The sequence below is a fragment of the Rhinopithecus roxellana genome, chromosome 11 (genome assembly GCF_007565055.1).
Source record: "Rhinopithecus roxellana isolate Shanxi Qingling chromosome 11, ASM756505v1, whole genome shotgun sequence".
NCBI classification, from domain to species: domain Eukaryota; kingdom Metazoa; phylum Chordata; class Mammalia; order Primates; family Cercopithecidae; genus Rhinopithecus; species Rhinopithecus roxellana.
In genome coordinates, this window is record NC_044559.1 from 94,123,586 (window position 1) to 94,138,359 (window position 14,774).

The 14,774-nt window shown below is 47.2% G+C and overlaps 1 protein-coding gene across 2 annotated transcripts in view; it reads right to left on the reverse strand.

Annotated features, from left to right (window-relative positions):
• GTPBP4 (GTP binding protein 4) overlaps positions 1-14,618 on the reverse strand; it is a 30,444-nt gene extending 15,826 nt beyond the window's left edge. Inside the window, exons 1-8 of one of the 2 annotated variants that reach the window (XM_010362040.2) lie at positions 14,498-14,610; positions 11,155-11,325; positions 7,775-7,878; positions 7,560-7,696; positions 6,156-6,256; positions 2,943-3,035; positions 1,158-1,349; positions 1,013-1,078 (exon numbers count right to left, since the gene is read on the reverse strand). In XM_010362040.2, the coding sequence (XP_010360342.1) occupies positions 1,013-1,078; positions 1,158-1,349; positions 2,943-3,035; positions 6,156-6,256; positions 7,560-7,696; positions 7,775-7,878; positions 11,155-11,325; positions 14,498-14,545 (912 nt within the window). In that variant the 5' untranslated portion in view covers positions 14,546-14,610. Of the gene's footprint in view, positions 1-1,012; positions 1,079-1,157; positions 1,350-2,942; positions 3,036-6,155; positions 6,257-7,559; positions 7,697-7,774; positions 7,879-11,154; positions 11,326-14,497 lie in introns of both variants that reach the window. The other variant, XM_030940639.1, reaches the window with a different exon arrangement.
• Between the last annotated feature and the right edge of the window lie 156 nt (positions 14,619-14,774).

Sequence of the window (14,774 nt, forward strand, 5' to 3'; positions counted from 1 at the left end):
AATGGAATAAAACTAGAAATCAATACCCAGAGAAACTTTCAAAGCTGTAAAAAAAGAAACCCATGGGAATTATAAACATGTCCCAGAATGACCAATGGATCAATGAGGAAATTAAGGAAGAAATTAAGAAGGTGATGCTGACATGGCTGGTCCAGGACCACAATTTGAAAGCCAGTCTACCAATGCACGCTTCTAAAAGCATTAATCATGAAGGACGCCTATTAAAAAGGGTTGTAGGACCAGGCGCGGTGGCTCACACCTGTAATCCCAGCACTTTGGGAGGCCGAGGCGGGTGGATCATGAGGTCAGGAGATCAAGACCATCCTGGCTAACACAGTGAAACCCTGTCTCTACTAAAAATACAAAAAATTAGCCCGGCGTGGTGGCGGGCACCTGTAGTCCCAGCTACTTGGGAGGCTGAGGCGGAGCTTGTAGTGAGCCAAGATCACGTCACAAGATCAGGCACCCCAGCCTGGGCGACACAGCCAGACTCCGTTTCAAAAAAAAAAAAACAAAAAAGCGTTGTAGGATTCAATTGGTTTGAAAAATTATGTCCAACAATACTGCCTGCCTCTTGGAGAAAGCTAGCAGGCACGTCTCACTCATAGATCCAGAAAGCCCCAAATTCCAAGATCCTCCTTCTCCTTCACTCAGTCATTCATTTCCAAACTCATTTAATCACAGAACCTGTTTTATGAATTAACACCTGTGAATACCCTTCTCCAACAGTTCTCTCCTAAGTAATCACATTTTCCAAAAGTCCAGCCCATCAAATACAGATACTTCTACACACTCAAGAACAAAGTAGGAATCCAGAAACCTATGTTTTAGTTTTAGTTTGCCAATAACTACGTTTTTATTATGTCATTTCACTAAACCACTGAGGATATTATCTCAACTATAAAATACAATTGTGGACCAGTATTGCTAAAATTCCTTCACCTAAACTTTGGTGGCCTGAGATGAGAATTCAGAATTGGTAAGAAATATTCAAAATATGAACATGATTTACCTGATCATCTTCAGAAAGTTCGGCTATTCTCTTCACATCACATTTGTTGGCTACAACTATGAGAGGCTAGGCAAGGAAGAAAAATTATGAAATCGTTATTCCCATGCTGCAGGATATGAAGCAAAACACGAGTGACCACACACACCTTGTTGACGAAGAGAGGTCTGATGTTCTGGAAGAGCTCCAGCTGCTCCCTCAGGCCATGCCCACACTGCTCAGACAAATCCATCACGTACAGGACCGCAGCACGGAGGTGGGCCAGGGCAGTGATGGCCTGCATCTCGATGGTGTTCCTATCTTCCAGGGGGTGGTCCAGGATCCCAGGAGTGTCTACAACCTAACACAGCCAGACCTTGTCACTGAAAGCACGCTCACCCATAAGCTTCTTGTCCAGCACATCCCAGAAGTCACTCACACATGCCCAACCAGACCTAATAATCTTACAGGAGAACCGTGTTAAAAAAATAAAAAAAAAAGTAGGGCCAGATGCAGTGGCTCATGCCTATAATCCCAGCACTTTGGGAGGCCAAGGCGGGTGGATAATGAGATCAGGAGATCGAGACCATCCTGACTAACACGGTGAAAACCCTGTCTCTACTAAAAATACAAAAAAAATAGCTGAGCGTAGTGGCGGGCGCCTGTAGTCCCAGCTACTTGGGAGGCTGAGGTAGGAGAATGGCGTGAACATGGGAGGCGGAGCTTGCAGTGAGCTGAGATCCGGCTACTGCACTCCAGCCTGGGCGACAGAGTGAGACTTCGTCTCAAAAAAAAAAAAAAGTAGGTCTCCTAAACACCACAAAATAAAGCAGTGAGAGAAAAGTACATACTATTTATTTAAACATCAAAAAAGGGAGGAGGAACCCTGTAGAGCTCAATGAAATGCTAGCCATGACACTGAGAGAAATGACTCCTCTTTTCACCAGTGACATCATAAAACACAAAAACTGGGATAACTGAGAACCCTCCCATGTTTTAGGAATTACTTTCTTCAGAATTTATAAAATTATAGTGTGAAAACATTGCTTCATGCTTTTTATTTATTTATTTATTTATTTTTGAGGCAGAGTTTCACTCTTGTCGCCCAGAGTGGAGTGCAATGGCACAATCTCAGCTCACTGCAACCTCTGCCTTCCAGGTTCAAGTGATTCTCCTGCCTCAGCCTTCCAAGTAGCTGGGATTACAGGTGCCCACCACCACGCCCAGCTAATTTTTGTATTTTTAGTAGAGACGGGGTTTCGCCATGTTGGCCAGGCTGATCTTGAAATTCTGACCTCAGGTTATCCACCTGCCTTGGCCTCCCAAAGTGTTGGGATTACAGGCGTGAACCACCGTGCCCGGCCTGCTTCATGCTTTTAAACTGTATATATGCCATTTCTGATAACAGAGTTAGAAATGACACAAAGAGAATTTCATTTTATGTTAACAAAATGCAAAAATCCACAGTAGCGGCTGGCTGCCTCCCCTGAATTATATCAGAGACATATGACCTGTTCTTATGCATCCCCAGAGCTCAGATGAGTTTTTTTTATGATGATGAAATTTCAAGTTCTTGATTACCCTAGATACACCAATATATCTTTTCTGTTTAAAGACAAGACTCTCGCCAGGTGCACATGACTCACACCTGTAATCCTAGCACTTTGGAAGGCCAAGGTGGGCAGATCACCTTGAGTCAGGAGTTCAAGACCGGCCTGGCCAACATGGTGAAACCCCCTCTGTACCAAAAAACACAAAAATTAGCCGGCCGTGTTGGTGCGCACCTGTAATCAATCCCTGCTACTCGAGAGGCTGAGGCAGGAGAATCACTTGAACCTCAGAGGCAAAGGTGGCAGTGGGCCAAGATCATGCCACTGCACTCCAGCCTGGGTAACAACAGTGATACTCCATCTCAAAATAAATAAATAAATAAAAATAAAGACAAGACTCTTACCTGCCAACGTAGATACTTATAATCCATGTGCCCAACAAACAGAGACTTGGTAGTGAACGCGTAGGGTTGAACATCCACGTCTGCTCTCGTCACCTGAAACAACAATGAGAACTTTCAGAATCACCTCATTTCCTCTGTGTACACAGGGCATCTGTGTGTTTTAACAAGACTAATTTTGGGTAGGAAAAAACCATAGAAGAAACCTCACACAATAAAACTGCATCAAAACAGGAGCCTGGTACCTCTTCCTTCACACCACCAGGCCAAGGACTGGGGCACGAGGACAGAGTGAGGGCCAGCATTTGGAGGACAGCCACCAGCTCCCCTCACCCTCCCACGTCCTGCCCCACCGCCTGCAACGCCCGCAGAGCTCTTTATGATGACAGGAATGTTCTGTCTGCACTGTCCAAACGGGGCCGCCAGTCATGTACTGCTAACGAGCCTTCAATATGTGGCTCATGTGACTGAGGAGTTGAAATTTTCATTTTGCTGAATTAAACTGCAATTTAAAAAGCCACCTGGTCCAGCAGCCACCAAATCGGCCCCAGAGCACTGGCTCACTGTGGCAGGTTCAGAGCTGACAAGCATTTGAAACATCAGCAAGGACCCTGCAGAGCTTTGCTGGTCACCACGTCACAGCAACCTATAGACAAAACAAAACTTACAAATCGATTTTAAAGCAAGTGATCTTAAGGAGGGTGGAGTAGTTCATGCCTGTAATCCCAGCACTTCGGGAGGCTGAGGCAGGAGGATGGCTTGAGCGTGGGAGTCTGAGATCAGCCTGGGGAACAGTGAGACTCTGTCTCCACAAAAAATAAAAAAACTAAACAGGTGTGATGGCGTGCACCTGTGGTCCCAGCTACTTGGGTGGCTGAGGTGAGAGGATTGTTTGGGCCCAGGAGGTTGAGGCTGCAGCGAGTCAAGTCTGCACCACTGCACTTCAGCCTGGGCGACAGAGCAAGACCCTGTCTCAAAAAGCAGAAAAAAAGTTTCAACAGAAAGAAAGAATTTTGTAAATTAAAAATAAAGTGATCTTGGCACCGAGTAAGTCATAAAATTCGACAATTTTCTGGGCACATGAGCTGCTGCTGGTTGTAAATTCACATTTTAAATGTTGCTTTGCCTCTTCCTGGGTCCCTCAAACTCAGCCAAATTTTCCTGAAGCACCAAATGACCGAGTCTCTTAAATGTTACACTCAAATCCTAGTCAGTGAGCTCCCCCAGGGAAAGAGCGACTCGGCCTGTTACACTCAAATCCTAGTCGGTGAGCTCACCCAGGGAAGAGCGACTCGGCCTGTTACGCTCAAATCCTAGTCAGTGAGCTCACCCAGGGAAAGAGCGACTCGGCCTGTTACGCTCAATCCTAGTCAGTGAGCTCCCCCAGGGAAGAGCGACTCGGCCTGTTACGCTCAAATCCTAGTCAGTGAGCTCCCCCAGGGAAAGAGCGACTCGGCCTGTTACGCTCAAATCCTAGTCAGTGAGCTCACCCAGGGAAGAGCGACTCGGCCTGTTACGCTCAATCCTAGTCAGTGAGCTCCCCCAGGGAAAGAGCGACTCGGCCTGTTATGCTCAAATCCTAGTCAGTGAGCTCCCCCAGGGAAGAGCGACTCGGCCTGTTACGCTCAATCCTAGTCAGTGAGCTCACCCAGGGAAAGAGCGACTTGGCCTGTTACGCTCAATCCTAGTCAGTGAGCTCCCCCAGGGAAAGAGCGACTCGGCCTGTTACGCTCAAATCCTAGTCAGTGAGCTCACCCAGGGAAAGAGCGACTCGGCCTGTTACGCTCAATCCTAGTCAGTGAGCTCCCCCAGGGAAGAGCGACTCGGCCTGTTACGCTCAATCCTAGTCAGTGAGCTCACCCAGGGAAGAGCGACTCGGCCTGTTACGCTCAATCCTAGTCAGTGAGCTCCCCCAGGGAAGAGCGACTCGGCCTGTTACGCTCAATCCTAGTCAGTGAGCTCACCCAGGGAAGAGCGACTCGGCCTGTTACGCTCAATCCTAGTCAGTGAGCTCACCCAGGGAAAGAGCGACTCGGCCTGTTACGCTCAATCCTAGTCAGTGAGCTCCCCCAGGGAAGAGCGACTTGGCCTGTTACGCTCAATCCTAGTCAGTGAGCTCACCCAGGGAAGAGCGACTCGGCCTGTTACGCTCAAATCCTAGTCAGTGAGCTCCCCCAGGGAAGAGCGACTCGGCCTGTTACGCTCAATCCTAGTCAGTGAGCTCACCCAGGGAAGAGCGACTCGGCCTGTTACGCTCAATCCTAGTCAGTGAGCATCCCCAGGGAAGAGCGACTCGGCCTGTTACGCTCAATCCTAGTCAGTGAGCTCCCCCAGGGAAAGAGCGACTCGGCCTGTTACGCTCAAATCCTAGTCAGTGAGCTCCCCCAGGGAAAGAGCGACTCGGCCTGTTACGCTCAAATCCTAGTCAGTGAGCTCCCCCAGGGAAAGAGCGACTCGGCCTGTTACGCTCAAATCCTAGTCAGTGAGCTCCCCCAGGGAAAGAGCGACTCGGCCTGTTACGCTCAATCCTAGTCAGTGAGCTCCCCCAGGGAAGAGCGACTCGGCCTGTTACGCTCAATCCTAGTCAGTGAGCTCCCCCAGGGAAAGAGCGACTCGGCCTGTTACGCTCAATCCTAGTCAGTGAGCTCCCCCAGGGAAAGAGCGACTCGGCCTGTTACGCTCAATCCTAGTCAGTGAGCTCCCCCAGGGAAAGAACGACTTGGCACCGTCCCTCTACTGGACCACGTACGATTTCATGTGAAAGCTGACACAGCAACCAAGGTAACAGATCACCCAGAAGCAGCTGCAGACGGGAAGACCTCAGCTGGGCGAGTGTCACCTGCCACCAGAACCCCCTGGCATAGCCATTCCAGGGCAGGCCAACACCACCCAAGAAAACTTCTCCAGTTGTCAACAAAAATGCACTTACACAATTGTCTCAAATTCCTTAGAAATCACAGGACACACAAGAAAAAAAAGTAACGGCTTCTGTAATAGTAATATAAATGTAGATACAGACAAAGTCAGTCCCCTCCAAGAGGAACTCAGGTGTGCTCAGGCACGGGGCCTCCTGCAGACCAGGGCAGTGTTTACTCAAGGACCAACTCGGAGGCCAAAATTATTTCCAAGGCCATCCTGAATCCCACGCAGTCAGAATACAGTAACGCTGACCTAAAGTGGTCAGATTATTTGCTTTACGATAAAAAAGAGACCAACCTTATTGATGAAACTGGACTTCCCAACATTTGGGTACCCACACAAAAGCAGAGTCCTGGTATTTGGATCAATGGTTGGCAAACGGGATAAATGCTGACGCACTATGAAAATATGAAAAGTTCACATTGAAAAATTAAGAAAATCAAAATGTAAGATTTGCTTTAAATTTTCTTTTCAACTTAGTTACAGTCCAGGCCTGTGGTGATATTAATCTTACTCCAACTTTTGTAATGCAACAGTGATGGAGAAAATAGTTGCAGAGAGTAACTGTATATATATATAGTATATTCAACAGTTATTTCCCAAGTTTGGCTCTAGTAAGAATCATATTCCAGGGCCGGGCGCAGTGGCTCAAGCCTGTAATCCCAGCACTTTGGGAGGCCGAGATGGGCGGATCACGAGGTCAGGAGATTGAGACCATCCTGGCGAACCCGGTGAAACCCCGTCTCTACTAAAAAATACAAAAAAAAAACTAGCCGGGCGAGGTGGCGGGCGCCTGTAGTCCCAGCTACTCGGGAGGCTGAGGCAGGAGAATGGCATGAACCCGAAAGGCGGAGCTTGCAGTGAGCTGAGATCCGGCCACTGCACTCCAGTTTGGGCGACACAGCGAGACTCCATTTCAAAAAAAAAAAAAAGAATCATATTCCTCAGCCCTTCTAAGCCCGTGTTTTAACTCATTAGGTGAAAGGTGGGGCCAACAGCATCTCTGGAAGTGTCCAGACGATTCTCATTAGCAAGATGACATTAGGGAAACAGTGTGCTTCGAAGCCTGCATGCCATGCCGTTCTGGCTACACCTGGGTTACTGCCATTCTGCCACCTCATCTGTAACACACACGGCTCCAGGGTGGCACCCCTTGGGCCATCACGAAGACCACACAGATCTGTAGGAAAGCACCTGCAAAGCGTCCACGTATCATAAATTTTGTTTCAAATTATTTTCAAGATGCAGGAGGGATAAGAAAACCAAATGAGTCAAAATAATTTGTCATGTAAGAATACACACAAATAGGCAAGTAATTGTTTCAATAGAATCCTACTACATTAATTCAGAAAGTCCTATTAAATAAAAGTATATTTAAAAATAAAAAAGTCAATAATAAACTATGAGCCATCTTATTTTTTATACTTTTCAGTACTTTCTCATGTTTTGTCGTCTATGCCTTACCTATTAAATATGAAATACATAAATTTTCTTACCAGTGCTGTTGATTTGTAAGTATTATACGTGCTACCACTTTTTCAATAAAAACCAGCCTATTACTGTTTCTCATAAGTAAAGCCAGGAAAAATAACTACCCTGTCATCTCCAAAATACAACAAAAACAGACATCTCAAGTCCTCAACAAGGACGCATCCTCTCAGCAGGACACTACCGCAGTTCCTGCCGATGTGTGACAGGCACCTTGCTCCAAATACTCCAAACTCTGTTTCTGCCTCTTGATCACTGTGCACATCCGTCCCAGGGCCGCGCGCTTCAGCTGTTTGCAGCGGTAGAGAGAGTCACCGTACTTCATCAGTCGCACGTAATCTTTAGCAACACTGTAAAAAATAAAAAGCATTAGTTTTTTTCCCCACTTTTGATAACTTAAAAGACACTACAGTAAAAAAGTACCTTACTTGTCCACTAAATTTTTGGCAATATTTATTTGCCCCAGAGCCAACTTGTAATGATCCTTGTCGTAGAGAATATTCATCAAATCAGCATAGAACGGATGAATATCCTGTAACAAACAAAAAAAGCACACCATGGTCACTCTGGGCCGGCAGTTTCTCATCCCTAGAAGTACCACTTGAAGAACAATTTCTTTCCCTCTCCCTTCAAGCCCGCAGTGTCTCCTCCTCAGTTCCCTCTCCTGGCCGGGGCCCTATTTAGTCCTCTGAGAAAACAAGCATCAGAAGGGATGCGGGCGCCAATGGTCATGGCTCCCACCCACCTCGGTCCCAGCGCAGTAGTGGAGCTGTAGGACCCAGCAATGGCCAGCCCCCGGCCCTGCATGTCCCCTTCCTGCTGCTCAGGAACTCAGCGCCAGAAATTCTTCCCTCCGATTATTCCCATCAGCCTAAAAATTTGCCGTTATTTCCCAATCTTTAGGAAAAAAAATTAAAAACTCCCATGGCCCCCAAATCCTTCCTATTCCTCCTCTTTGCTCCCAGGAGGTACTGTGTCTCTCCTCTTCTCTCCTCCCTCTCTTGAACCCACTCTCACCAGAATTCTGTGTCTACCGCTCCTAAACAGCCTACAAGCTCACCAAGGACCTCCCAACGACCAATTCTCAGTTTTTGTCTCACAGACCTTTTGAAGCACTGGGGGCTGGCTATGCACCTGCCTGCAGCATTCTCCTCACAGCTTCCAGGCAAAGAGTCTGCCCCCTCTAAGTCCTGTGCTGGCTCATGCTCACAGCTCTACCCGGAACACTCATGCTCCCCACAGCACCCTTCTTCCTACATTCCCTTCCAAGGTGATTTCAGATAGATTTAAACGTCGTCTACATTTTACTAATGCATTTTAAATCAACAGGTCAGCGTCTCCTGACATATCTCACCAGTGCATATAAACTCGACCCCTGACTACCACCTCCAATTCCATGTCCCAGTGTTCACCTCCCCACCCCGCCCCACCTCCTGGGTCTCCTGCACCTGCTGCTGCTTTGACTACAGGCCTGACTCTCTCTCCCCGCACAGATACTCCCTACTCCCTTCCATGGCTTCACTGCATTCATCTGACACGCTGTTTACTGTCTTTTCTCCACCAGAATAAGAGCAGGAACCTTTACCACTTCTGGATTCCTAGGGCTCAGAACAGTACCTGACAGACAATAAGCACTCAGTGAATGACGACTTAGTGTCTAACCCTACACCACTCTGAAGTTGTTCTCAGATAACTAGTCCTGGCTTTGAAAGAAGTAACAGAATGTTAATACATTTGAACTCTCCTACTTCTGATGGTTATAACACTGAGGATGAAAAAGATAAAACTTCTTAAAAAGAACCACAAAAATCTGATACTAAGTAGATCAAAATATGTTGTTTGCTAAAATCAAGTGTTTCCTAATATCAAATCAGTGAAGAATAATCTCATTCTTGGCCAGGCGCGGTGGCTCATGCCTGTAATCCCAAAACTTTGGGAGGCTGAGGCAGGAGGATCACCTGAGGTCAGGAATTCGAGACCAGCCTGGCCAACATGGAGAAACCCCATCTCTACTAAAAAAAAAACACAAAAATTAGCTGGGCGTAGTGGCACATGCCTGTAATCCCAGCTACTCGGGAGGCTGAGGCAGGAGAATCGCTCAAACCTGGGAGGTGGAGGTTGCAGTGAGCTGAGATCACGCCATTGTACTCCAACCTGGGCAACAGAGCAAGACTCCGTCTCAAAAAAAAAAAAAAAAAAAAAATCGAAACATATTCTTACTCACTTTCTTCACCCCCAGGTACTCCCTAGTACCTGACCTTTCCCAAGAAACCATTCACTCATTCAACAAACATCTACTGAGCAACTGTGTCAAATCCTAGACAGATACAACTTAAGTGTCTGTCCTCTAGCAAGAATTTTTGCATTTTAAGCACTTCTGTATTTTAAAAATAAGCCATTATTGGCTGGGTGTGGTGGCTCACGCCTTTGGGAGGCCAAGGCACGTGGATCACCTGAGGTCAGGAGTTTGAGACCAGCCTGGCCAACATGGTGAAACCCTGTTTCAACCAAAAATACAAAAATTAGCCAGGCATGGTGGCAGGCACCTGTAATCCCAGCTACATGGGAGGCTGAGGCAGGAGAATCGCTTGAACCCGGGAGGTGGAGGTTGCAGTGAGCCGACGTCGTGCCACTGCACTTCAGCCTGGGCAACAGAGCAAGACCCCGAAAAAAAAGCCATTATTACTTGTTTAAATATGAAGTACTGTCACAGAAGCCAAACGTTTCTCTCTGCTTACACCTGCCTTCAGCGACTATTCTGGGGCAATGGCGGATTTAGGCTTTGAGACTATACTGCTGATCCCCACGCGCTTCACAACCTCAAATAACCTTGCAACCACATTACCCCATGCGTGGTGTCATGAGGCTTTGTCAGCAGTGCCTGCCCAGCAGACACTGCTCTTACTTTTCTACAGCTAAAGAAACAGGCAGGCCGGACGAGGTGGCTCACGCCTATAATCCCAGCACTTTGGGAGGTTGATCACTTGAGGTCAGGAGTTCAAGACCACCCTGGCCAACATGGTGAAACCCCGTCTCTACTAAAAATACAAAAATTAGCAAGGCGTGGTGGTATGCACCTGTAATCCCAGCTACGCAGGAGACTGAGGCACAAGAATTGCTTGAATCCAGGAGGCAGAGGCTGCAGCGGGCTGAGATCGCGCCACTGTACTCCAGCCTGGGCGATACAGTGACACTCAGCCTCAAAAAAAAAAAAAAAAAGAAAGAAAGAAACAGGCAAACTACAATGTGCAGCAGAGAAAGGAGCTCAAGGTTTCTGGCTTCATTCAAAAGTCACAGCTTCCACGTGATCTCTTCTTGCCAAAGAAGAAAACAGTCAGTGCTGAACTGTCATCAGCTGATGAAGCAACAAGATCACTAACAGTGGTGGAGTTTACACCACTCACCCAAGCTGAGCCCAGAGAAATAAAACCCTTGGAAAGAGGGTGCAGGAGATGAAGCCCAGACAACCAGTGAGCTGTTAGCTTCTGAGTTCATAACCCACAGCTATCATTACCACTTGGGTTGGCACCTGCAAGCCCAGGGGTTACACAGAAAGCCTGAGAAGAGAGTTTTGGGCCTCCTTAGATGGGGTTTGGTCGGAGGAAAGAATACTAGGGAATCAAAAACCCCATATTCTGTTCCCTCTCTTATTAATTCAACAAATTAGTTATTTGCCACTAACTTATTGAGTAATCTAAGTCATTTATTTTGTTTCCTTTTCTGTCAAATGAGTACACCAAACTGGTTAAACACTGGTTCTCTGAAGGCTCATATTTACATAACCACAGAAGTCCCCCAAGTCACTTACATCCAATTTAGGGAAATCTGTTAGAATTTGTGAAAGTCTATCATGGTAATTCTGTTGAGTAAATTTGACTTTTCTCATGTAAAAATGTCTAATGCGATGAATTTGGTAATGTTTATGAATAACAGTTGGAGTCTTTCGTTGAGTCTTCGACAATGTCAGGTCAATAAAGTCCTGCAATTAAAGAAAATAAAACATAATTACATCAAAAGTGTCTACTTTTGATCCACGTATTTGAAACCTTCTTAAAACACTAATTACAGTACTACATATTTTAAATTACAAAAATGTAACTAAACATTTTATGTACAACCTTGTTCATCTTCAAACACACGGCTGCTAAGATAAATTTTATGCCATACTTTCTTGATGCTATCTTAATTTCCAAACACCTAAGAACCTTTGAAACTTAACTAATCAGAGAACTCAAATCATAAACTAGAAAAAATAGTTGAGAAAAAGAAACAATCCTCCCATTTCTTTATGCGTATCTTTGACTTTGAAAGTACATAAAACAACAGGTAAAACTAAAATCCACTTCATAATTTCCTAAGAGCATGGACGGGAACTACTTGAGGAGATGAAAGATTTTTGCATGAGTTGCCCAGTGCAGAGTCAGCACTTCTCTTTAATAAGGATCCGATTCCCAGGATTCCTCAATCCAATGTATCTAGTCACACAAATTTACTTGGATCTTTTTTCTTGAACACTTTGATTAATTCAACAATTTGATTAACTCAATATTATTTCAAACAAAGGTTGTTAGGGATATTTGGGTGCTGAAGATAATGAACAAGATACTGTCGCTTCCTTCATGGAATTCAGGGTCCAGTGACAGAAGTAAACAGGTAGGCACAACACAGTCTGCCAAGTATTGTACTATGAGGGGCACACACGGTCTTCCCTCTGGGCCTACAGAAGATCTTCCCTACACTCTTCTGCGCCTAATGGCATTCACACATCCTGAAGGGGGACCAGTTCAAAGGTTACCTACTTCATAAGATTGCCCCTGACTCTCCAACTTACCACAGCTAACCACACTCTTCTCCTCTCCCAATCCATGTGGGTCCTCCATGATAACAATGTTTCATTTCTAGTATGGTCATTGGTGATGTGACTTACTCTTTTTTGTGTTTTGTTTTGTTTTGTTTTGTTAGAGACAGAGTCTTGCTCTGTTGCCCAGGCCAAAGTGCAGTGGCAGCACAATCTCCACTCACTGCAAGCTCCGCCTCCTGGATTCACACCATTTTCCTGCCTCAGCCTCCCCAGCAGCTGGGACTACAGGCGCCCGCCACCACGCTCAGCTAATTTTTTTGTATTTTTAGTAGAGACCAGGTTTCACCGTGTTAGCCAGGATGGTCTCGATCTCCTGACCTTGTGCTCCGCCCGCCTCAGCCTCCCAAAGTGCTGGGATGACAGGCATGAGCCACCGTGCCAACCTCGACTTACCCCTCTTGACAACCACTTCCAAAGAGGCAGGTATTTTATCTAATGCATTTTTGTAACACAGTACCCAATGCACAGGACAGGCACTCACTTAACAGCTTCTAGAATGAACTGAATACCACACACTTTCCTGATGTGATTTTTTTTTTTAACTTCCAATCACCAAACAATTAACATCACCCATTTTTTAGGTAAGTAAACTCATCTGTTCTCTAAAAATACAAATCTCATTCCACAGAAGATGGATGGTGTACTAACATATCCTAAAGTTCTCCACATAAGTCAATAACATGAACAAAGCTCATGTAATCCAAAGAGCAAATTCCCTCAACAAACTTGAGAGATGGCTGACCAAAAATACAAATAAGACATGATGCCTGCACCTGAAAATACTACAGTCTGGCTGGGCGTGGTAGCTCATGCCTGTAATCCCAACACTTTGGGAGGCTGAGGCAAGTGGATCACTTGAGATCAGGAGTTCAAGACCAGCCTGGCCAACATGGTGAAACTCCATCCTACTGAAAATACAAAAATTAGCCAGGCCTGGTGGCCTGCGCCTGTAATCCCAGCTACTCAGGAGGCTGAGGCAGGAGAATCACTTGAATCTGGGAGGTGGAGGCTGTAGTGAGCTGAGATCACACCACTGCACTCCAACCTGGGCAACACAGCAAGACTGCATCTCAAAAAGAAAGAAAGAAAGAAAATACTACAATCTATCAAGAGATGTGTCAGAACAATTGTCAGGAAGAAATGAGAAATGGAGAGAGGCGGGGAAACAATTTTTGCTATGAAGGTAAAATACGAGACTCCCACAAAGCTTTCCAAGGCAAGCTCATCCCGTCGTTGAGACGTGAAGAAAAGGAGACACTGATGAGAGGGAAACAGTCACTCTGCAGGGACTTCAGTAACTCCCTCTCGTGCAGGAGTTCCTGAGAGGCTCGAGCTGCCCGTCAATGTCTGTATAATTGCGACCCAAATTGAATGTTCATTACATAAAAACGCGACTTCTTAAAAGTTGTACTACTGGGGCTGGGTGCGGTGGCTCACGCCAGTAATCCCAGCACTTTGGGAGGCCGGGGCGGGAGATCACCTGGGATCAGGAGTTCGAGGCCAGCTTGGCCAACGTGGTGAAACCCCGTCTCTACTAAAAACACAAAAATTAGCCGGGCGTGGTGGCGCACGCCTGTAATCCCTGTTACTCGGGAGGCTGAGGCAGGAGAATCGCTTGAACCCGGGAGGTGGAGGTTGCAGTGAGCCTTGATCGCGCTCCAGCCTGGGAAACAAAAGCGGAAAACTCTGTCTCGGGGGGGAAAAAATCCTAACACTTAACACTTGTTGACTCATTCTTGCCACACTAACCAACGCTGTAAAAATTTAGTCTGGGCCTACTATGGTCTAAAAAAGAACAGGGGTTCCCAAATTTAACAGTGAAAGAGAATGACTTAAAAATTAAAAAGTGTTAAATCACGATAGCAACGAACCGAGGATTCCTGAGAGGGGAGGGGGCTACGCCAAACCCAGAATCTGAAGGCTCATCACGGACCACGGAGTGCTTCCTCCCTCACATGTTGGGGTCCCCTCCACTCGCCCAACTCGTCACCCAGGGGCCCTCCAGGGAACCCTACTCTGGGTGGACCCCGATCTCTGGGGGCCCTCAATCTTTGGGTGGACCCCGGTCTCAGGTGGACCCGGGTCTCTAGGGGATCCGATCTCTGGTGGACCCCGGATTCTGCTGGGGGAGGGGAAATGATCTCGAGTACGCGTCCAGCAGGTCCGGCCCGGGAGCGGGTGGTGGGCGAGCGAAGGCGACCGCTCTCCCACGACTACAGGCCCGGACCCTCCCCTGAGACCCCGCTAAGAAGAAGGCGAAAGTAGCAGTGGCCCTCCCGGAGCCGCCTACCTTGGCGGACGGCACCACCGTAATTTTCTTGAAGTTGTAGTGCGCCATGCCGGCTGCCGTATGCACGCGGGTACTGGGCACTCCCGGAACTTCCGCCGTCGGGAGCAGGTGGGATTTCCGCCGTCGGGCGCTTGCCGTACATCACTTCCGGGAGCTCAGCCAAACGTGTCTTGCGTGCTCTATGGCGCTTTCGGCGTCGCACAGCGCACCCGCCCGGCCTGGAGGCCCGCCGCGGAGAGTGTGTGAGGGCCCCGGCAGCGTGGGCGCAGGGGAGAGG